This window comes from Gavialis gangeticus, unplaced genomic scaffold (genome assembly GCF_001723915.1).
Source record: "Gavialis gangeticus isolate Ggan-Ray unplaced genomic scaffold, GavGan_comp1, whole genome shotgun sequence".
Classification (NCBI taxonomy): domain Eukaryota; kingdom Metazoa; phylum Chordata; order Crocodylia; family Gavialidae; genus Gavialis; species Gavialis gangeticus.
In genome coordinates, this window is record NW_017729025.1 from 83,343,654 (window position 1) to 83,368,807 (window position 25,154).

At 43.9% G+C, this 25,154-nt stretch overlaps 1 protein-coding gene across 1 annotated transcript in view; it reads right to left on the reverse strand.

The window, feature by feature from the left end:
• The window catches only part of LTK (leukocyte receptor tyrosine kinase), a 200,232-nt gene that overhangs the window by 122,305 nt on the left and 52,773 nt on the right, over positions 1 to 25,154 (reverse strand). Inside the window, exon 2 of the mRNA XM_019519044.1 lies at positions 2,919 to 3,032. Within this exon, the coding sequence (XP_019374589.1) occupies positions 2,919 to 3,032 (114 nt within the window). The remainder of the gene's footprint in view (positions 1 to 2,918; positions 3,033 to 25,154) is intronic.

The following is a 25,154-nucleotide window of genomic DNA, read 5'->3' on the forward strand; positions in this document are numbered from 1 at the left end:
TCCCCCCAATATGCCCAGGGCAACAAAGGAGCTGATTGAGATTGTACCTGGCCCCATCACTGCAGCATCTGAGCATCTCCTAAGCCTTCAAAATAGAATACTTTTTTCCATTCCATTTCGCAGGAAAAACAACTTGATTAATTTACAGATATGGGGGTTTCATGTCTTTATGTTTGGCTTTGCTAAGGAAACATGTTCAGATGAGCTCAGGTGAAATAAACAAATTGCCTTCCTTGAAAGAAATTCACATGATATGTGAGTTATGCATAGAAACAAGTTCCCTGAACAGAAAAGAAAGACAGAACTCTTTTTGATGTTAACAGTTGATGAGTGTTCTACTGATGACGGCACACCCAAATCAAGTCAAGAGGAGAACTGTTTCTTGACAGACAACCATGAATTCTGTTGCAGGGATGCATTAATGTGTAGATATTAAATAGCAAGACCACAGATAATAGTGTAGAAATTAACTACAAAGCAGACTCAGCACTTCAAGGACACAGGCTGATAAGACTCCGGAATAACCAAATCCTAGTCGCCTTGAAGTCTGAAACAATCAAGGATGTAACCCCCTCCCTATTAGTTAGCATTTCAAAAAACAAGCATGTAGCCAAAAACCAGTTTGAAACAATTAAGAGTTTCTCACACTGACCTGATATCTTGTTTTCTTTCACAGTAGAAAATTCCCACCTGCGCACGCATCTTGTCTGTAAACTATAAACGGCCTCTAACAGTTTTATTCGGGGCCTCTGAGCTTGCTCAGGGTGCCCAGCATGCTGAATAAAATTTGAGACTGACAGCGACTCTGTGTCTTTGGGAACAGCTCCGCAAGGGGTCACAAACTCCTCAACAAATAAAATACTTCAGAGGGCATGTTGGAAACAGAAGATAGGGAAGTAGAGAGCACCAGCCAAAGAGGAATTACAATAATGCTATTGACTTAAAAATATGTTTCATTTTAAGGGTAAATATGTCCAGTTCTGGACGGAACATCTGGCACTTGGTGGAGCACAACTTGAAGCTGCTTTGATCCAAATGATGGAAGCAAAGTGAGAAAGAAGAAGGCATCGTACTGTAAACTTGGACTCCAATTCAGACAATGCATGGATCTGTGAAATTTGTAACAAGTTATGTTGCTCTCAAATTGGGCTTGTTAGCCACAAGTGGATTCATCAGGCACCTCTCTAGACCCCTTACGCATACACCATGATCCAGAGGATTGACGGTTGCCTTATTTATTATGTCCAGTTAACTCTGCCAAGTGAGACATCAGATCACTGAATGTAACCCTCACTTGAAAGGTAAAGCAAAGATGGAGTGACTTCTCCAGGGCACAAAAGCCCGGGCAGTGTATACGAAGACACTGAGCTGCCACACACCAGTCTCCCAGTCTCAGTCTTGCCAGTTTAAAGCAAATGAAAGGCAGATGCCAGTATGTTTGGAACCAGCTTTCCAAGACAACGGGTTTTATTAAAGTGCAAGGGAAGGACAGTTAATTGTTAACGTTTTTCCAACCATATCACCTTCCTGAGCAGCTTCCTAAACTACTGAGACACAAAGAATGAACATAACATAAAGGAAAAAGAAGGATGAGAATGAAGGGGGGGAATCTACCACATTTTCATGCATACCCCTCTCCCCCCCAACCCAAATAAGACCCATACCTTGTTTTTGGAAGGCAGAATGCAGAAAAAAAATATTTTACCAGCATCACAGCTTAAGGTTGGCTTTCTCATGGAGAGCCTGTGTTGCAAAATGGCTGCCAACTTCTCTCTCAGCCAACAAACTGAGAGCAGCAAGAAAAGGGTTAACACTGGATTCCACCCCCACCCCTCCTGCTTACTTGCTGCAGAGCAGCTCATCAGTTCTTTGCAACACATCATCGTCCTGCTTCTATTCTGGCAAAGAAAATCCGGTTCTCCACTTGAGACTCTCATCTCGCCCCGATTCTGGAGCGCTAATTTTTGGGGAAAGGCGTGTGCAGTATGCAAGGAAATATGGTAATATAGGAGGAGACATACTGAACAAAAAAAGATAGCCATAGTCAGCAAAGGAAGCAATTTCAGTTGTCATAAAGCAGCCATGAGCAAATTCACCCTGCAAGAGTCCAGCCAACACTGACAGGACTCTTAAGTGAGGAGGTGCACATTGCAAGAATGGCAGGTGGCATTACGAGGGTGTTGTTAGTAGGAAGTTCTCACCATGGGTGTCTTAGTTGGCAATGCTAGGCCACCAGCGATACTGTGGTTATCAGAGAAGGACTTCTCTGGAGCCTGAGCAGTAACAACATGCCTTTCCATTTCTTATCAAGAATCTCCCCATGTAGAAACCTTCCCTGCCATAAATTTTAACTAAGCAGAACCAAGGTGGGAGTGAAGATAGGAAATAATAAGGATATCAAGAAGCCTACTGAATATACAGCTTTGGTACCACCACAAACATAAACCTTTGTAAATACCTCTACCTTTCTAGGAGCAGTTGGATTGTTTCCTTAACCCTCACAAACCTGGACATTTATTCAACTGTTTCCAGCACCATAGAAAACCCAGTTCACCTTAACTTTTTCATAGGCACTCTGCCCTGCTGGGTTTTGTAAGCTTTTGTGTCCCACTGACATGAAGTTTGTCTTTTATATGCTGACAAAATCAGCCCTATTAGGATTGGCTTCAGGAACTCAACATACTCAGCTTTGGCTGTTTTCAAAGTGTGTTGATGGAGAAGACGTTTTTCTTGTATTTTCTTTTTCTCAGAGAGAGGCAGTACCTTAAGGCTACCCTGGCCTGTTTGTGCATGTTCCATTTACAGCAGGAAAATCAGAAGCACAACTCTGTAGTAACCATAGACATGCACGGAGATAGAGATACTTCTTCAATCCTGCTTGAGAGAGAGGAAGGATTTAAGGACAGGAGTTGTAGTACCTGGACCCAGAGGCCTATCAGATGATATCTTCCCATCTCTACCAGCAGACAGGCTTGGAGGGGGATTCAGCAAAGAAGTATTTTTCACATATGATCCAGAGCAGAGGGCCGCAACTGTAACAAAGCGACAATAAAAGGGGGAAAGTTTTAACGTTTATCTACCTTAATCTAGGGTTAAAATTCTTGGGGCTCCTATTATATTAAAACACAAGCATCCACCCAGTCAAGCTCATGTTGGAGCAATACTCTGCATACAAACCTGCCTTTATTGTACAATGAGCGAAGACAGGTAATTAGCCCTGTTAACTAAAGTTAGGCAGAAGGTAGGATGGATGTGCACTTTATAGACTTTATTATACAATGCCAATACAGTATTTGTCCAGTGCTGTCTCCTCACAGTACTTACCACCTGAAAGATGAATATGCTACAGCAGTCTAATTTACGTTGCAACATCCTCTTTATTATATTTATTAGCTACAGTAGGCTGCTGACAGACATGGATTTTAACCACTTCTAAGGGGGAAGGAGGACTTACTGCTCAGGAGCATGCATCAGTGATGACCTTCTTACATAGCAACTGTATACCTGCCTACCATAGTCATATATGTGTCTTCCTATACACACATGTACACAATGGTTACGGACAGACGTTACACATAAACCAGTTTAAGTGATCAGGAACTGGTTTAAACATGTAACAGAACAGACATTCAGTGCACATAAACCAGTTTCAAAATGGCTGAAACCGGTTTGAGATAAACCTGGTTGAATGTAGTATCAGACTTAATTGACTGAGTTCAAACTGGTTTATGCAATGTCTGTCCCAGACCCCTTCCTGGTTTAACTTAAACCTGAGTCCCTCAGCATCCTGGCATGTAATCTGGGCTGGGCTCTCTGCTGCAGTCCAGCAGGCCTGGCCTTGCCCCGCTGCTCCCCAGCCAAGCAGGGACAAGCAGGGACAGACAGGGGTGGGGGTGTGGCCAGAGAGGGGTTTAGTTACCCCCTCCCTATCCCACTAGCAGGGACCTGAAGGGGTTTATTCCACCGCTTGCCCCAAGCAGGTAGTGAGTGGGGTGGCAGTGGTCAGGATGGGCAGACTCGGCTGCAGTCCCCCAGGGACAGTGGGGGTAGAGAGGGAAATAACCCTCCTCCCTACCCCCTCTGCTTCAGGAGCCATGCTGGCCTGCCCCTGCAGCAGCAAGGAAGCAGTGCCCAGCAGACCTGGTTCAGGTCCCTGCCAGTGGGACAGGGGAATTAAACCTTTCTCTGGCCAGTTCAGCCAAATCTACTGCCCAAGCTGGCCATGCCCCCCCAGCACAGCTTCCCTGCAGCTAAGAGCACACTCTAGTGCGTCCCCTGCTCCTGGCCTGAGCAACTGCAGGCATGTGCCCACATTTCCTCAGTCCACAAGGAAAGTCTGTATTGATACAAATCAGTTCAACCTTAACAGAATAGACTAACCTGCAAAGATTGAATCAATTCATCTGTCCCTGCCCAACAGGAATATGTAACTGTAGAAGCAACCTAGTACAAGGGAGAGGACACACTGACTCACTGGTTTTCTGGAAGTCACCAATGAACGCTTTGTTCTTCACAGGCTGTGGTTCACAGTTCTGAAAGATTACTTAAGTAGTTTCACTGTAAAATGCTAAAAATGCTAAATCATGCTGATAAAAGCTTTATAGCACACTACAAACAAAATATTTTTCTTTATTGCTATAAATTAAGTCCAACCTTAAGCAATGTTCCAAGCCAAAATGTTTTCAAAGCCACTTCTAAAGGGGAAGGAGGACTTACTGCTTAGGAGCATGCATCAACTGTTCCAATATAACTGATACATCTGTCCACTCCAATACCACTATAAGTGAGTTAAACCACCATAAGTCTGGACCCGAATAAAACAGATTTAGGTCATGGACAGATGCCATCTCTGAAACATTCCAAATGCCTTTGGAGTGCTTCAAAAGGTCAGCTGCACACCCTTTGAAGTGCTCCAAAAAGGCCAAAGTGCTCCGAAAGAGTACCTGTTGAAATAAGGTACTATTTAGAAATGACTCCATTCAGTTTGTGTGCATACGCTACAGAGCATGATAGGGGACACCTGGGTCCTCCAGAATCCCAAAGTATTCCACTGCCTTCTCCCATACAGGGAGAACAGGACAAACTGTTAGTGAGTACTGCCCTGCTGCTCCACCTCCACTCTCCCAGAGAACCCCTGCCATAGTCAAGAGACCCCTATACCCCCCTGTGCATCCCTTCTTCATGAAACCAGGAAACAGCTGCCCCCACCCACCCTCCACTCCACCAGAGCCAGAGAACAGAACAGCTTACCCCAGTATAATTTGATACCCCTATAATTGTTCCATCTGTCCTCATCCTTATTCATTCCTTCATACCATGTCAATCAGAAATCCTGTTGTCATATCTATCCACCTCAAAGGCTATATATGCTTGCCATCTCCCCAAGAAAGGAGATAAATTATTGGTGTGCAACCACTGCTGCATTAAAATGGATACGTGACTTCCATTTCAGAAGGTAGCACACAGAGCTTCCTAGCAGTGTACTGAGGCAGTGTTGATATGCCCTTTGTCTCCACAGATTAACAGCTGAGGATCCCATGATGTTCACAGTATGTCCAAAATTTTCAAGGACGTTGGTTTTGGGGATCTATGCTTGTGATATGGAGATTATCATAAAGAATGCAGGTGGTATTTCATGAGTTATTGGTCTACCTACCTGTGTTCAGCTATTTCAAAGCAATGCAAAAACTTTCCCTTATGGAACTTGACTTTTCAAGGAAACACAGAACCAAAAATATATCAAGGCTCATTCTGAGGGAAGAGATGGTTTGGTTTTTTTTAAATAAAACTATCAAGAGACAGATGGATATTAGAACAATCAAGTTCCTATTGAAAATCAAAACCCTGATCTCCAAATTTAAAAGACTTTTTACCTGGACAGGAGATCTCAAGGCCCTCTGGAAATCAAGAGCTCACAGCCAGCTTGTATTTTCATACCTTGTGAGCTGTCAATTTATGCTTACCTCCTATCTTCCTTAACTATTGCTGCTGCCTAAGAGTTTACTTCCCCGAAGGCTCTTTGTGAAGTTTGTCACTCACATGCTCTGATCTTAAAATATTTAGCTTCATGTATGTTTTTGAAATAACGTAAACATCATGGGATCCATGACATGTATAGAAGCCCAGCAGATGTCCTGCTCTAGACGCTTCTCTTGATAACATTTCATCATAGATCAGTGTTCCTGAAACTTACCCCACTACAAACATCCCTGAGCTGCCCTTTATTTTTCCTACTAAATACAGAATTCCAATTTATTCCAGGTCTGGATTCTTGCTCTAGAGTGAGAAAAGAGCCAGAAAGAAGTCTGTGTGGAACTCAGTCTAACAAATTATATTATCCACCACTCACACGTTCAGTAACATTCTGTTCTGTGCAGGCAGGAAGCCAGAGGAAGGTTCAGACACTCAGGCCTGGACATGTTTCCAACGTCCAACTCTGCGAACATGCTGTTTGCTGAGCTTATGGCAGACAAGGCGGAGGAAAGACAGACGCTTTTGGAAAACTCACTGAGGCACAATTCATTTGGAGAAAAGAAGACGAGTCATTTCAGAGACAGATATAGGAGCTGCTCTATACTCTAACACAGGCTTTGATAGACCACAAGGGGGAGAAAGAGCAAATTTGTGTCCCAACAAATTTCTTTTCTAGTGAGTGCAGATCCCTGGTTTTTATCATGTACAAAATGACATACAATAGACAAAGCTATCCAAGAGATGCAGACCAAAGTTTTTCAAAACTTCAATCCAGTTTGAACTCACATTTTACCTCTTACAGATCTCCTAATCTTTCAGTGCTTGTGGGTGTACATGATTATCTACCCCACACAGAAACGAGCAGAAGCCATTATGCGCTCTCCTTCACTGCTAGTGATTTAGAAGATGTTTCCAGTAACCCAAGATAATGGCCCATTAAGTCACTCCCTGTAAGTGCAGGTTGCAACACCAACAAAACCTCAGGGTGATCTCTTATTTACTGCCCCCCAAAATATCAAACGTAGAGCAGCAGTGGTACTAATTTGAGTTAAATGAAAGGTGGAAGGAAGACAAGAATGAAGCAAAGTTGTGATAATACACTGCAAAAGTCAAATCTGCCTTTAAAGCACATACAGGGATCAGCAAACAAGAGGGGAAATGTAAACATGTCCTCCTGTATCAGAGTAAAAACATGGGACCTTTCAACACTGTGACACAAATCTATCACATCTATACTAAACTGCAATGTCCAGGAACCTCCAGCACTAAAATGCAACTCAAATTTTCTACTTTACCTTACAGAAAAACCATGCAGGGATCTGTACAAGTTAGACACTGCATTTCTTGCCCTATGCTTCAGCATAGTACAAAGAAATTTATGATGATGATATGTCTTAAAGGTAAACTTACTGTGCTTGGCAGAATACTCATGCACTCCATGCTGCTTTGCACAAGCTGCCTTATGACTTGAGGCAAATACCATCTGTGCACCAAACTCATTTGGCAAAAACACAAGCAAGGTCATTCTCGGTAATCACTGCTTAGCCCTGGACCTGCCTCCCCCTTGTGGTCCATCAAAGCCTGGGCCTAGACATCTTCTGGAAGTGTTTTAAGAGCTATGTATGTGAGCAGATCTTCAACAGGTGGGTTTAAGTTTTGGGGCGTTGTCTAGGGAGTTTGTTCTAGTACATGATTTTAGTTTAATATTTTTATCTTTGCAATCTGACTTTTATTATAACTTATAAGTTCCCCATGAACCCTTTTTAGCATATGAATATAAACCTAATACATAAATAAGTGCAGGATCACCCAGTTCTTTCCCTGTTATGAAAGAACATTCCTGACAGTATTTTCTAGTGCTTCATCCAGTCCAGTTTTAAAAGGGCCATGCAATACAGTTTTCACCATTTCCCTGAGGAGACAGGCTAGTCAGCAGACTAATGGATCAAGTGGTCGTGAGGTTTTTCCTGATAACCAGTTGAACAGTTTGCAGTTACTCCTAACAGTACCACTCAAAATAATAACCTCTTTCCCTCATTAGTATTAACAGCCTCCATTTATCACAGTTTTGCCTGATGAGAACCATTCACATATTTCCTCTCAGTTCATTGTTTAGTCAAGCTATACGTCATTTTTTTTCTCATTTTAGTCAGTCCCTGTAGCCCTGCTCATTTGCCTCCTCTTCTCAACAGTCACATAACAAGCAGTCGGTGCCCAGGGCAAATTACAAGAGAGCAGGGGGGAAGCAGGAGTAGGGGGAGGCAGTTCTGAGAGAGAAGAGGGGGTTTCTGGGTCTGAGAGCAGGGCTGGGGGGAGCAGCAGACTTACCCATGCTGGGAACTCCTAAACAATTCCCAGCTGAGCTGCTGCTACTGCCACAAGCAGTGTCTACCCCGGCTGTTACTCTTCCAGCAACAGCAGCTGGGGACTGTACTGGAGATCCCAACAGGGGTACGCTGCCAGGGCACAGACTCTGTGGGAGTGAGGGGCAGTTCTGGATCCCCAGTTAACTTGGCACCCAGGGCAACGTGCCCCTCTCACCCAGCCCTAGTTAAACTACTTCTCAAGACCCTTTCATTTGTTAATGTTTTTCTGATGATGTGGTAATGGAAAGTGGGTGTAACATTTTGGGTACAGTTTTGCTAAAACTGTTTGTCTTTTTTGCGTGCATTGTGTTGATTTTGTTTATGGCAGAGGAAACTGCACTGATCTATTTTGCATCCATATGACCTTGGAAACCCATGCGTAATTTGCTGCTTGCTGCCACCCATTAGTCTTTTTCACGTGACTGATTGTCCGGTTTCTCCTTTCCATTGACAGTTATTTGCTTAGATTCTGTAAGGGCTCCACTGGGTTTGACATTTTCTGCCCAGATTATTGTTCTGTCACTTTTAGGTTTCTGCACCATTCTCCATAAATTTGGAAACTCCTTTTTTCTGCAGTTGTCAATAGTAAGCTGCTTACTCATCAGGAAAATTAATAGATTTATTCAGTTTAAAATCAGAGTGGACTATTGTAGTCACATATTCTGACTACCTATATGACACAGGCTACCCTGTATTGAGTCCTGTTTCAGGTTCCTTTATACTATCTGAACTGGAGTACATCTTTTAGAAAAACATTGGAAAAGTTTCAGTGCTTAGGCAATTATTATGATTAATTACCAAACACTGGTAAAAATACGCATTTATTTCTGATCTTTTTTTTTCCAGCTTCAATGTTCAGTCATTAGTTCTTGTTGACCAGACTAAAGAACACACTCAGTCATCAAACCTCTAGTCTCCATCTAGGTGCTTAGAGATTGTAACAAAATAATCTCGTAAATTTCTCTTTGGTAAAATACACAGATTGAGTTTCTGAGATCTTTCAGAAACTCAGCTTGTTTTTCTCACACTTTACTCATTCTCATGGCTCTTCTCTCAACCCTTATCACTTTTCCATATTTTTGTAGAAGTGCTAATGCTAGGATTGTATTCAAAGAGTGGACACAATACAATACACACTCTAGTATAATCTGTGTGGTATTTTTCTGTTTATTTGTACAAGGATTGCACTAGCTCTTTGGTCACAGTATCAGACTGTAAGATCATGTTAGCTGATTATACACCATGACCTCCAAATATTTTTCAGGTCACTGCTTCCCAGAATTGACTCCTCCACACATGGAGGGTATTCTTTGTTCCTAGATGTATGGCCTTACATTTGACCATGCTGAAACACATGTTACTTGTTTGTGCCCAGTTTAAGTGCAATCCAGATCTTTCTGTATCAGTAACCAGTTCTCTTCATTATTAAACACTTCCCTAATCTTTGTGTCCTCTGCAGAACTTTAGCAGTTTTAATAACATGTTCTCTTCCACATGGTTATGCAGAAGTATAGAGAGCTCCAGCTATACCTTGGAAGAAGTGCAGACCACTGGAGAGCAGGAGAGAGGATGGGGGAAGAGCCAAGGCACTAGCTACCCCTGGTGCCTTTTTTGCTGTCCCTCCCATATGCTACTGGGTGAGGAGCTGCATCCTACCATTACAAAAATCCAGGTGGGGTGCCATTCTGTTCAACCCCTCTCCCCATACACTACTGGGAGCAGGGCTGCCTGGCTTCTATGGCAGGGCTGTGTTTACCATAGCAAAGAGTCCTGGGCGTGGCATGGGGGCTATTCTGGTACCACTTCTAACTTGGTACCTTTTGAGATCCCTTCCAGCTCTGCTTGTTATGATTTTATGACTTGTGATCATTAACAAAAATTCTAAATAGCCGAGGCTAGAACTGAGCCTTGTAGAATGCTACTAGAAACTTCAGGGGTGTACTTGGTAGCTGTGCGGGTCTGAGACAAAAAGACATACAAAAAACTAGAACTCTTGGTTCCAAAATGATACTTTTTATTAGACCAACTGGCAAATGGCAAAAAAAGTGTCCTTTTCTGCAAGCTTCTGGGATCAAAGTCCCTTCATCAGGCTCTGGGAAAAGTGTAGATGGTACAAGATGGTAAAAAGTCCCCATAGGTAGTAAATAAACTTCATTTTTGCACAGAGGGAGCTGAAGATGGAAGTCTGTCCCTTTGGGTCCATGGGTGTCTTTGTGAGCTGTGTTGAGTAGCTCTTTGATGTGTAGATCAGGTCGAATTCCTTCCCTGGAGGTGTCAGATGACAGGCAGGGAGGTAAAAAAACTTCCTTCTTGTTCTGCAGTGAAGTTTAAAATTCAAAATCGGCTGAAATTCGGCATCTTCCATGTTTCAGGGGTGTACTTGGTAGCCGTGTTGGTCTGAGACAAAAAGACATACATTTTCTTGCCATTTTCCAGTTGGTCTAATAAAGGTATCATTTTGGAACCACGAGTTCTAGTTTTCTGTATGACTAGAAACTTTAGGCAAGCACGGTTCTTTGGGTAAATCTGATAACTTATTAGACAAACTAAACAATGTGCTCCTGAAGCTGGAACTGCCTCATCACAACTGACCGGCACGCCCAGTTTTAGGAGGGTACAGGAGCAAAGGGCTCCATGAACTCCTGAGGCTGGGAGCTAGATCAGCTGATCAACCTGGCCATGCATTCAATTTATGCCGTGATTGGAACAAGCCAAGGTTATTATTACACATAGTTTGTAACAACTTTGTAATAATTCTGTAACTTCTGTAATAGGGTATGGTTGAGATTATTATTTTGTGTAATAATTTTGTGGTTTATTCCCTGTTTTATTGCATCATTAATTGAATGAACATGTGGCCAGTTTACTATTTAAGACATGATTAATTGATTAATCACGTTTGAAGTGTAACATCTACCAGGGGCCATATCAGCTAATTAGCTCAGAGCCGCATGAGCTTTTGTAGGAAACAACCTACTTTGTCAGATGTGTTTTGGGAAAGCTCAAGCTTGCAGTTAGCCTCAACAAAGAATCTGGACTTTTATGTGCTAATAGTAAAAGATCTAAGGAGACCAGGTCAGAACACATAACTGCACTTCTAAAACAGAGGAGACGAAGCCCCCACCCACCCACACTGTCAGCCCTCTCTCTTTTTATACTTAGATATTGAACTTGAAAGAATAATATTGAACAACAACAAAAATAAAGCTGAATCTAAAGATTTACAAGTGCTTCATTCAACCAGAATGGCCAGAGATCAGGCAAGAAGTCACACCCGCTTCCCAAGAATAACTGAACTATCCAGATAAGATAAGCATGCAAGACAAGACCAGCCAAACCCCACTGCTTACATCACTAAGAACAGACCTCTCCAGAACACACTGGAGCCATTCTGGAATAGAAGCACATCTGGAAAGCCAGAGATACAGGGTACTCAACCATGCACATGTATCAAAGACTGGATAAGAAGATACACCATGTGAACAGCACATGAGACACAGCACTCCCAACAGACCGAAACAACATAGGAATGGACCCTCTCTGTACAAACTGGTTCATTATTGAAGGCTACACAGCAGGCTTCTGGGAACCAAGGCAAAATGTCAGACATTGCATTGACCAAAACAGCTAACTCAGTAAGGCATTTCAGCAGGCCTGCTTTACCTGTACAGAGTGGAATGGCCCCAGCGGCAGAGACTGAAGGATGTTACCTCAGAACACCCAAGAGACAGGTGGCTGAAGCATTTTTGGGGGACACCCCAGGCAAACTAGCCCTTGCTCTTAAGTAACATGATGGGGATGTGAAAACAGTTCCCTCACTTCCCAGTGATATTAGTTAGGTATAGTTCTCCAGGAGTTAATTGCCTTGTACTTCTCAATTGATCTCATCAACCCAGTTTTTACTTCTTAGTAGTATCCCCTGCCCTTATCCCTTTCTGGTCTATATAAAAATCCTTTTTTCCCCTACCAGTCCTTTCATAGCATAGTTTTTTATTTCTGACAAAGTTGTTGCCTACAAATACTCATGCCTTAGTAACTGCGGTTTCACTTTTTCCTTAGTTAGTGTTGTAGTAGCAAATACTTCATTATCTTCACGTGATATCAATAACACTATTTGTTTTTTTCCCCATATCAAGTCAAAGTCCTCCCAAGCCTAATGGCCAATTGAATTATGTGATTAGGTATGTCAGTTTCTTCAGCCAACAGCACACACCCAAATGTGACTCCCCAGCTCAAATCACCAGGTACCTGCTACTCTTTACAGCTGTGCTTTTTCTGTGATCTCTCATTCAGGTTTCAGGCAACATGACAACATTTTTATCCAAATCAATTTTTTAATTACAATTCAGAAGTAGTATGAAATCCAAGTACATGCATTCCTCTTATCTGCTAATTCTGTAGTCACACATATGTGCACGTACACACCCACCCACACTCATGCTCAACCATATTAGCCCAGCAAGATTTATTTTTCTAGAATCCCAAGCTGTTTATTACTCATAGTTCTGTTATGCTTCTGATGATAAGGCAAAGGTTTTTCACCATGGCTGAGTTGCATTAGCACTGCAGGGCGCATTTCTAGCTGACAGTGCTGTCTTACTAATATACACAAAATCAAATTAATAGAGACAGCAGAGAACTTCCTCAGTTTTGGGTACCTTTTAAGACACAAGGTACAGCTGTGTAAATACTATTTTTTCAGTTATGAACAAAAAAAATTAAGGAAAAAATCATTTTTAATCAAAGCAACACATTTTCATTTTTTTAAATAAATAAAATAAATAAAAAATAGATCCTGCAGTTAACTGAAACATTCTATTTTCCTTTCAAATGTTTTATTTAAAAACTAAAATAAATATACCATTCAAAGCAATGCATCCTTTCAAAAGAAAAAGAGAAACATTTCATTTAGAAAATGCTGAAATGAAATGAATAAAACACCACTTGGTGAAATTGACATGAATTTGCAAAAAATTTTAGTCTGATTCTGAATTATGTGGCAACAATGTTTTGCCCCCCAAAAATATTGGTAGTTGTAATAAGGGGTGGACTGGTCTTAATGTGCAATATTTGACATCCTTATTCAAAGGTTTTACCTTGGATCTGAGTCTGTCTTGGATAGAAAGGCGGGTCAGTCACTGGCCATGTACAGACATTCAGTTTCTCCTGGGGTAGTTACTGCACTCCCAGAAGAAGCCATGAGTGTACAGATGATCAGGATTTTTTTCTCCCAGAGTAAAAACAGCTGCTCTGGAAGAAAACCTGGGAATAATCAGTGTTAAAACACTCTCAGGAGAGGTTTTTATCCTTCTGAGAGAAGCCATAGCACAGTCCTATAGCATCCCATGGTAACTTCCTCGCTCTCTCCACTGTGGAGACAGTGTGTCACTCACTCACTGGACTCTGCTGCTCAAACCAAACATGCCCCCTTCACAATTCTCACATTGTACTGCAGGGAGATTCTGAGCAGTCTGGGTCAGCCAATCAGGGCTGCCCTGTGGAATGCTGCCATCTGTTGTCAGGAAGACTGAGGGAGCCTGTAGGGCATCTTAACATATGTGTACAGGGGTGTCCTGGCTGCACAGTGTCAGCACTGCAAGCTCTCTGCTCTTTAAGGGCTCAGCAATCAAGTGTTTGTTTAGGCATCTCTGAGTAAGTTTTTCTACCAGGAGAACAAACCCTGAAGAATTCTTCCAGGTCATTTGAATGTGGGTACATAGCCACTGTCTCTCACATTCATGAAAACACAGGAAAAGTATTTCCAATAATGAAATTAATTACTTCCAATGCCTGTTCAATATATCTTTATGAATCTACAAATAGGGATCTTAGAAATAGTTTTGCTTATATTCTTCCACTTGAAGCACAAAATCATAGAATCATAGAAAATTAGGGTTGGAAGAGAATCTAGAAGGTCATCTAGTCCAACCCCCTGCTCAAAGCAGGACCATCCCCAACTAAATCATCCCAGCCAAGCCTTTGTTTAGCCAGGTCTTAAAAACCTCCCCATACTCCGACATAGAGTAAACTCTTGTTTCAAATCAGGGTTGGTTGGGATCCCCTGCAGCATGGGAAGAACCTACATGAAAGGATTTGACCTGCAGGAAGCCCTCCTCAATTAAACAGGCACTGGGCAACCAGCCTATTTCTTTTCAACAACTTAAACAGAGTCCTGATAGATAATCAGACAGTAGCCTTAGCTCAGTAAGGAGAAAAACCTTAATTCACCAGAGGTTACAATCCCCCAGCCCTTCAGGGAGCTGATAACAAAAGAATGTGTAAGTGCTCTGGTTTTAATAGAAACTCCCTGTCAGCACCAGGAAGGGTTGTACAAGAGGAGATAAGGGCCTGGTTTGTTTTTAACACAGGTGCATAGGTTCTGTAGATTATAAGTGTGAGCTCCTTCTGATAAGGGAGCTTCAAGCTTTTGAGAGAAGAGAGATGTATTCAAAGTCATCACCTGAACCCTTTCCTTTGTTACAGCACTGCTTTCCTGCAGAAGGGAGACAGGAAAAACTTTTGCTGAATTTAAGCTTTCATCTTTTGTTATAGTCAAACAGCATGGAATCAGGCTTGAAATAATTTCACCTTTTGTTCTGCTAATACTCTGTAGAAAACGGAAGTCTAGAAAATGGAATACTCTGTAGAAAATGGAATTTTCCTAGGCTAAGTACAGACAGTCAAAAACCCCAAGGCTGATTTGAGTCAACCTTCACAAGTTAGTCTGAGCTGCATGGAATGAACTGATCAGCAAGTAAACAGACATTCATTTTTTATTCTGGAAATGCAGCCAAATGCTTGCAGTGGTCCAAGCCAGAAGCCAGGGGATGCTAGAACATGCCTCCCTGCTTGACTGGGGCAGACAATTTGGGCCAAGGCTAGCCCACCCACCCTGCAAGGAGGGGCTTGTAAGTGGAGGTGCAAAGCATCCTGGGATGCTAGGGGACTGTGAGTTAACTTGAATCTGGAGGGGATCTGGGACAGAAGTTCAATAAACTGATTTAAACTAAATCAATTAAGTCTGATACTACATCCATCCAGGTTTATCTTACACTGGTTTTGGCCATTTTGAAAGCAGTTTATGTTTCAGTTCAACTTCAGCTGTGTTATAGATTTGAACTGGTTTCTGATCACTTTTACCAGTTTGTGTGTAACTTCTGTCCCTAGCCCTAGTGACAGGGGCTGCCTTACCTCAAAATACACACAAACACATCTTATCAACTGTACAGCATTAAGTTCAGGTATCTGGATCTCAAGAAGATACTTGTATCTGTAGGCTTAACAAGTCCTTCATGCTTGAAATCTATAAGACAATCTCAGCTTCTATTTTTAATAAAAAGCAGGTTCCCAGCTCTTCCTGTTTCAGAGAAAGCCCTGAATATATAAGTGGATCTCCAGGGTTGAAAGAATCTCTCTCAGAGGTTCTGTAGGTTGGATCGATATTTTCAAAGCCAACAAAAGGATTTGGCCACACTAGCTGCAGTAACTATCAGGGGCAAACCCTAAGACTGGCCTATAGGGTCCACAGACATATGACTCTGAGCTTCTCTCCTTTGCAGTAGACCCCCTGCATCTGGGCAAGGAGGATCCTTAGCTATCAGTGCTGATGCCAATGCCAAGATAGGCTCCTTGCAGGGTAGGGTAGATCTGCACCTTATAGACTAACCAAAGTAGATGCCAGCCAATATCCTCAGCTGACTAGCTCCTCTAGTGAACAACCAGTGTGGCCTGCATGTACAAGTTAAGATGCAGGCTTAGTGAACTGGCTTAGTGAACTGGAGAATAAAGCATAAAACTGAAAGCTAGAGATTCCTGCATTCTCACCCTAGCTCTAATAATGATTACCTCTGAGTGTAGTCAATGAGGCATATATTGGACCACAGCAACAGGTCATTTAGACAAGGACCCTGACTCTTGTTTCATAGTATATATGGTCCTGCAGTGAGGCAGTGTCAGGGGGAGGAGCAGAACCCACAAGTTCCGATTCTCTTTCCTTTGTTCTAGGCAGTTTAAGAGATTCTGACAGAACAGGGTGTCAGTTTAGACCAGGTGTGTAGCTCCTGCTGGCAGACTGTGTCTGCATGTCTTTCAGAAAAGAGTGGGCAGGTATCTTCAAGCAGCTTCAAAGAAGAGCCAGGAGGGGAAATGTATTTTGCTTCTGACTCTCAAGGAAGACAGATTTTTAAAGCAGTTGAGCTCTTGTGTAAATATTTAGCAGTAAAAATTATCAACATGGTGTCCCTTCAGGCCAAATGATGGGTGTAGGGCTTCTCATGCCCTTTTAAAAAAGATATATATAAATACTGTGATAAGTGAATATTAAAAACCTCACAGATGCACATTGACACACTTTTCTGTCATCAATAATCTCTGATTTCAAGTAATTTACTTAAGATAGGTGGAGAAATAAACACAGGGGAAGGAAACAGAGAACATGAAGCACATGAAACGTCAAGCTAGGAGAGAGAAAAAAGGGAAAAAAGAGAGGAACTCCTATTGCAAAGGATAGTTCAACTGCCTTACACTGTTGATGAAACTAGACAATAGAGGTAGTTAAAAATTTTATGAAGGAATGATTTTCTGTCAGAAAATGCAGATGGATATTTTGACATCGAAATGTTTTGTGGGAAGTACTGAGTTCACCAATATTTTCACATGAAATTATCAAAACATTTTACTTTGACCCAAATGCTTTAACTTTATCAAAGCAAAGCTCTTCACCCAATGGTAATGGCACAGGTTGATAAATATTTCAGCATATTTCATTTTGTGAAGCATTCCCAAATTTTGAGATATCCAATTTGGGATAAACTCAAGTGTCATAATGTCATTCAAACAAAACGGACATTGAATTGCTTTGTCAACCATTCTGGACAGCAACACAACCCTATGGGTATGGCTATACATTGTCCCAGCATTCGCAGGGTGCTGCAAGCATTCCCTGCCCACCTACTTCCACTCACCTATGCCAAACCCCAAAATGAGGCTGTTTTATCTCCCTTGAGGTGTTCTTCCACAAAGTCTGAAAGCACAGCAGCACCCCTCTTTCTCAGATCAGCCCTGATGTAGCCCCTCCCTGTGTGAGGCTGTGATGACAATTCTTTGCCTTCTTAGGCTTCCCCTGTGACTAGGAAATTCCTGTTAGTTTTATATATTTATATAGCTGATTAAGTCAGCATTAAGTATACTTGGTGCTGCTGGTGTGACAAAAAGCAGCTTTACCAGGAACATACTCTGAAACCTCTCTCTTTGGGCCTGTTAGAAACAGGAAGTGGAGAGAGAATAGACTATAGTCCTCAATGGCAGAAGCCTGCCTAGAATTGAAGAGGAAAAAAAGACTGCATGGGATCCTAGTAAATGATCCCTATTTAGGCTAGGGAAACATATTACACATAAACCAGTTTAAATGATCAGAAACTGGTTTAAACCTGTAACAGAACAGATGTTCAGTGCACATAAACCAGTATGAAAATGGCTGAAACCGGTTTGAGATAAACCTGGTTGAATGCAGTATCAGACTGAACTGATTTGGCTCAAACTGGTTTATGAATGTCTGTCCCAGGCCCCTTGTTGGTTTAAGATAAATCAGACTCCCCCTGCATCCCGACATGCTGTCTTGCTGGGCAGGACTTTCTGCTCCACAGCAGGGCTGGCCCCTCCCCTCTGCTGCCTCACTGGAGCTTGGTAATCTCTGCAGGCATCTGCCTGGCTTCTGCTTCCCGTTCCTCTCCCCACTTGGTGCTAAGCAGGCATTCCCCCATCCTCCACAGACACCTCAGCATTTGCTAGCAGACCACATGCTGGCTATAGCCTGTGCTGTGGGAGACAACAGAGGCAGACAGGCTTTTTGGAGCTATTCAACAGGTAGCTTAATGTCCTTCCTTGGAAAAACTGTTTAAGAGCTGTTTGGTCCCCACTTTCCCTTCACCACTCCCTGTGAAGCAGGAATTCCCCCTCCTCTCTGCTTTGTGGAGAAGGTATCTGCCTATTAGCTAGCAGACCACATACTGGGTCCATCAACAAGCAGCTGATAATGTCCCTCTGTTTTCTTAATGCAGCAATAAACACTGAGATAGGGGTGACACTGTTATCAGCACCCCCACCCCTGGCTTGCTTGCCTGTCAGTTTGCCGCAGACAGTATACAGAAGCAGAGAACAAGATTGAAAAGCTCTGTATCATCAACAGATGCATGCACTGCACACACCCCCTCTGCCTCGGTGCTAACTGGGGGCTGGCAACACTTCCACAGTGACCCAGGAAAAGCCTGGGACTGCAGGCAGGCTGGGGGTTTACACCCCTCCCTAATCAGAGCCTCCTTCTGGGACACATGGATACACCCCACTCAACTCAGCTCGGCAAGGGAAGGGAGAGCTGCTCTAGCATCCTCCATCTTCCAACCTGAGCCACTTACAGGCATGTGCCTGAATTTCCTCAGTCCAGAGGGATTGCCTGTATGGTTGGACACTGGTTCAACCTAGCCAGGTTAGACTAACCTGGAAAGGTTGAATCAATTTAGGCTCAGGCTTTTTGAATGTCTGTCCCTATCCCTTATGTTCCAGAGTAAAGCAAATCTATGACCATCTTTTGCTAGGTCTTTTCCACTCTACCATGAAGAAATATCCCTTTGGGGCCCCAAACTTAGTAGTCACTTCAACTATCTGCAGGTGAGTGAAAGCTAAACTCAGCACTTGTATAAACCTACAAACACCTGCAGAATTATATTTACACTTAACAGTGCCCCATAGTCTATCATGGTGGTATCGAAGCTAATCAAGAAACTAGGGATAAACAGTCTGCAGTGCCACCAGTCAGTTTACTGCATCCCAGAAACGTCTCAGTCAGATATCTGGCCAGGGCACTGTCTAGAGGCAGCAGCTATTCCCAGGTGGATAACCTTCATCTGTCTATACCCAATAGATAAAACAGTAGCTGAGACTCAAATGACCTGGAATCTAATCCTTGCTTTGTGCCTGGCATGCTCAGTGGATTTAGAAAAATTATGTAATCTCCCCAGACCTCAGTTTCCCCATCTGTTAACTGGGGAGAGACACTTTCCTCCTTTGTAAAGTGTTTTTTGATCTACAATCCTTAAAGAATGAGCTGATCTAATATGTTATCATCATGTTGGACCATCTGCAGCATCTGATACCATTGAATGCTTCTGCTTCCCAGTATAATAAAGAGATACTTTAGCTTGGGGAGTGGAGAGAGGAAGTGACTCCCCATCTCTTGTGAACCCCATAGTATTTAAGAACTCTATTTATCTTTTCTGACACAGCACCTTCTGCATTTTCTTCTCCCTGATAATCACAGATCTCTCTGTAAGAAGCTGGTGGTAAAATATTTAAGAAAGAACTCCCATTTGTTCCTGTTTTTTTCCTATGTATATTAATTGGACAGCATCTTTATTAAGGAAAGCAGAAATCTCTCGCTACCCCTTGCTCCCATAACATCATAGTAGGCCCCAACTCCTTTTTTTAGTGCTCACATGGAAAGTAAAGAAGGGACCAAAGAGTTCTGTGCAGCACTTGCAATTTTTGTTAGAGAAAGCTATCAGGATGTTGTATCTCCCTCCATTCTTTCCTCCTAACACAGTCCCAGAAGGCAAAACCCATCTCAGCCCCCAGGGGAGAAAGGGATGAGGCAAAAGTCAAGGAAATCTGTCAAGAGAAAGCCATACAAAATTCAAAAGTTTGTCACATTTCCAAAGTGCCTTTTGCAGAAGAGCTAATATAAGACCATAATGCACATGTGGCAGTTAACTTCACTCCTCATATAGAGGTCTGTGTAGAAAATCAAGTAAAAGTATTATTTCTATGAGAAAACTCAGGGCTATTCTGGTCCTGATCTTGGTCTGCTGAAGTCCCTATAGAATATGGCTAACATCCCTAACTGAGTTTTGTGTCACATTGCTAAAAAATCTGAGGTCAGAAATGCCAGTCAATCTACAGTGCAATCTGGGTAGGGAGAAGTGCAAGAGCATCTGGCAAGACATGATTGGTGTGACTGAAAAGAAAATATCTCAATGTGCACTCGGCAATAAATTCAGGATGCAGAAGGCAAAGAGAATCATTAAAACCACATGAAATTCCTGATTATCCTTGGTCTGAGGCTAACGCAGATCAGTTTGATGTAAACAGAATATTAACCCTTATTACTAGACTACTGTTGTACAACACACTGGGCAATAATGTAATAAGACACTGTGAACTGCAGTTCTAGCATTGCAGGTAATGGACCACAATTCATGAGTGGCTCATTTCTGTTCATTTCTTTGACATATCAATTCAGACACACTATGCCAAGCCCTTACTATGCATAGTTAAATGGGTTAGCAGAAGAGTCAGTAAAAATAGTAAATAATTTGATTTTATAAAAGCCCTGGAGGATTCAAGTGGCTGATGCTTAATATTTTTATAGCAATCGCAACACACTATACAAAACTGTATTACATTTACTATTCTGGAGACACCTGGGAAAAGAATATCACAATGCCAAACGCTTAACAAGGGGCAAAGACACATGAAGTATATGTAAAAAAAACCCTGAAGTATATGTAAAAAAAAAAGCAGTATGCTAGGAAACAAAAAATAACATGGAATATCAACCAGTTATCTCACTGCAAGAAGTGGATATTAGATTTCACACAGAAAGCGGCTAGTACTCTCCAACAGTAATAGCTATAGTACTTGCATCAAGGTCTTGAATCATAAATATTCCTCCAGTTAGCCCTACAGGAGGAATGGAAGACACTTAAAGCAAACCATACTCTGTGGGCATGTCTACAGGATAAACTTTCACTGCTCCAAACAGCCTGTTAAACAGGCTGCCTCCTAAACCAGAGTAGTCTAACCATATCCATTCAGTGGTGCAGACAGGCTGATTAGCTGCCCAACCAGCAGATCAGGGCAGAGAGATGGGACCTGCCCCTCTTCCACAACTCTTTCCAAACCCTGTGCCTCAATCACCCTATTGGGGCATGAGCCTGGGAAAGAGCTGCTGGGATGCAACCTGCCCCAGACTGGGACAGTTCCCAGCCAGCCCTGCGCTGCACGGGGAAGTCTGCACATGTAGCCCAGACCTGCCTGGGAACTGTCCCATTTCAGGCAGTTCTCAGCCAGCTCCAAGCTGCACAGGCAGACTTCTCCAGACACATCCCAGCAAGCTCCACGCTGGGCAGGGAACTTTCCCTGTGCAGGGACCCTCTGCCTCAGCTCCACAATTAGAGCCAGGGTGGAGAGACTGCAGCTCCCTACCCCCGGGAGGTGCCTGCTGCTGGGGTGGGCTTTGGTGGCAGAGACAATGTCCCCCTGCCTAGGCAGCAAGAAGCTCCCAGCCCCAGCTCTGCAATTGCACCTCCCTGGGGCAGGGAGCAACCCCTCAGCCCCTGCCCCACAATCACGGAGCTGGGGCCAGGAGCTCCTTGCTGCCAGGGCAGGGGAGCATTGTCTCAGCCCAGGCTCCACCACCAGAGCCCATCCCAGCAGCTGGCAGTTCCTGGGGGAGGGATAAATCTCCCAGCTTCCACTTTGCAATCACGGGGCCGGGAGTTCCGTTACCAGGACAGGTGGACATCGTCCTGACCCAGGCTCCACCACTAGAGCCTGCCACAGCGACAGGCAGCTCCTGGGGGCAGGGAGCAATCTCTCATGCCCTGCTGCCCAGCTGACCAGGAGCAAATTTGCCTTACTGGGTGCCTTATTTGCCTTATGTACATGTGGCTTACTGGGTGCATCTATACAAGATGATTTACTGCACAGTAAGTATGTGCGTTTACACATGCACATGCTTATTACACAGTAAACCTCATTATTCGTGAGTAAATCTGCTCTCTGCAAGTGCTCCTTGAGCTGTTGGTGGAGGCTGCAGCTGGGGAGCTCTGTGGGATGGGCTGGTACACAGCTGCAGCCTGGGTCCTGGGGCATGATGATGGTTGTGAGTTGCCACATAAAGGGCATGGACTTGCAGGCACTCCCTGACCGATGACTGTGGTCAGTCACGGTGACCCACTGTGCCCGCAAGGTCTTGACCTTTATGTGGCACTGCCATGCCGACTGGTCATGCCCGCACTCCTGCATCTGGCCTCACAGCCCCTCATAGATGTGGGCGGTGGAGCACCCGCCCTGCACAAACTGCTGCTGCACCTCCACCTTGCCCCACAGTGCCACGAGGTTGCCAGTCTCCTCCTGCGACCAGTTGGGGCCTTGTGTGACCGGCATGGGCATGGATGCCATCAGGGTCCCGCAACAGTTCTTCGGACCTCCACGTGGCTGTCCCTGTGTTGCTGGGCCTGGGCAGCTGCCTGCACCACCCAGTGCAGGGGCACAGCATAGGACTGACAGCCACACAGTGAAGCAATGCCCCACAGCACCTGTAGGCTCCAGGCAGACTGACAGGGGTGGGCTGCAGGCAGCTGAACCTAGCCCTAACCTGGGCCTGGAACCTGGCAGGAGCCTGCAGCACCCTGCAGTCCTGGACGGCATGAGCCCGGCAGCTGTGCGGCACTGTGGTGTAAAGCAGCAGCGCCGGGGTGCAGGCAGGATGGCACAACTGGCCTGAAGCCTGCACGGGGGGACACAGGGACCTGGAGTGGCCTCAGGCTCCCTGCACATGTGCCCCGGGGCTCCAAATGAGAGGCAGCCCAGCCCTGGGGCAAGAGAGGCTCTCAACCCAGAGCCCTGGGCCTGGCCTCAGGCTAACCCCTAGTGATGCGGCTGACCCGGGAGCAAATTTGTAGAAGCATTTCTCAAGGACATCTAAAATCCTTTCGACAGAAGTAACACACCCACCCAGACACAGCCAGTGAAATACACTCGGAACAAGAGGTTCCAGGTAAGTCAACTAGGCCATCATGGAAAGAACTGTCTCGAGGGGAGGAAGTGGCTGTGTGTCTAACAAAGCATCAGAGCTGAAAGACAGCAGTTACTGACAGATGCCCAGTACAAGGCAGATATGTCCTCTGATCTGATAGCTCATCTACTCCAACCTCTCAACTTTACCTTTCTATTCTCTATTTTATTATATTATTGTGCCACCTTGCTGTTGCTATTAGGTTTTGTTGTTTTAAAAGGGAAGATTGGGCCATAACCATTGATCTTAGTGGAAGCTGAACCCTTGCATCTGGCCAGGCCACTAGATGCGACCAAAAAGAAAGTTCAATCTCTTATCATCCCCCCCTGTATATCAATCAATTACTATTTCATATAGTCTTTATCTCAGTTCAATTCATTGGCAGACTCCTTACACTATCCAGTAAGAATGCTAGTAAAGCTTGCATTTATTCAATCAGTTTATCCAAACATCTCAAAGACTTTTCCAAAGGCCTGGGACCACGATTGTGCAGAGGTGGAGGCACAGAGTGCAGGACCTGCCCATGGTCACACACTGAACTAGTGGCACAGTCAGAGCGGTAGGTGATCAACAGGGATCCTGGTTTTCTCTGTTTAAAAATCCAACATGGGCTCTGCTCCATCTTCTGCTAGGCTGTGGAGGCATTGCCTGTGCCAGTCCGTCCAGCCTGCATCCCTGTGCCTGCTGTGGGCATAAATATCTGGGGGGCACATGCCCCCAAATGCAATGCCTATGCCCCCCCATATGCTGCCTATGCTTATCCCCATAGACTTACCTGTGGGGAGCTGTGGGAACTGCTCTCCACAATGCTGCTTGGCTGCCATGTGTATGTGTGTCCACACACGTGAATGTGGCCCCCCCCCCGCCTGTGATTGGCCTCCTCCTGCTCCCTGCAGTCCAAATCAGCCCCTTGCAGGCTGCAACTCTGCCAGCCAGCAAGGGGAAACCCATGGTTTCCCACATTTTTCTCCTTTCCATGGCAAGCAGAAAACCCAGATCCCTAGTGATCAAGGATTGAAACACAGTGTGAGTACAGATTAAACTATTATCCAAATACTAGTATTTCTGTAACTGCATGGGAGTTGGGAAGATGACCAACTGTGATGTCTTACATACATTTTCTGTTCCCTTGACTTTGCTTATACTAGTGTGAAAGTCATACTTTACTTCGGGTTTTCAAAGGGATAAAGATTTTCAAAGATTAATTACTTCTAGGAGAGAAAAGATACCTTCTTTGTTTGATTTGTCATTTAATATTATAAAAAGGTTTTCTTTTAATAAATGAGAAGAGAATGTTTATTTTGAAGTCAACTGCTGGCTCCCTTGTGTGAGGCTCTTGGTTTTTGAGCCAAATAAAATGTCAATAATGAAAGCAAAGAAGCAGTGCATGGTTCTACAGCACAGGCCAAAAAGGCAGGGCTTTGTCTCATTAAGGATCCTAGTCCCAATGTTCTGCCAGATCCTGCATAAATTTAAGCTATTAAACCCATAGATAGGATTCTACAAAAAGTGATAAATCCTTGTGTCCAGGGTTCAAATTACAGGGGAGCTCAGGGGGTCTAAACCCCTCCCCCTTCCCTAAGAGATGATAGCCCCCCAGTAAGATTTGAAAATCATAACCTGAGGGGTCTCTGATTTTATTAGGGCATTGTGATGGGCAGCCCAATTTTTTTTGCAGGCCCCCACAAGAGTCATAGTGTAATTTAAACCCTGCTTGGTCCATGCCTTTCATACATTTCATAGACATTAGGGCTGAAAGGGACCTCGGAAGATCATTGAGTCCAGCCCCCCACCCAGAGGACAGGAAGTCAGCTGGGGTCATAGGATCCCAGCAGGATAAGCATCCAATATACTCTTGAAGGTGTTCAATGTAGATACTTGAACTACCTCCAATGGCAGGCTGTTTCAGACCTTGGGGGTTCCGACAGTAAAGAAATTCTTCCTTATGTCCTGCCTGAAACGGT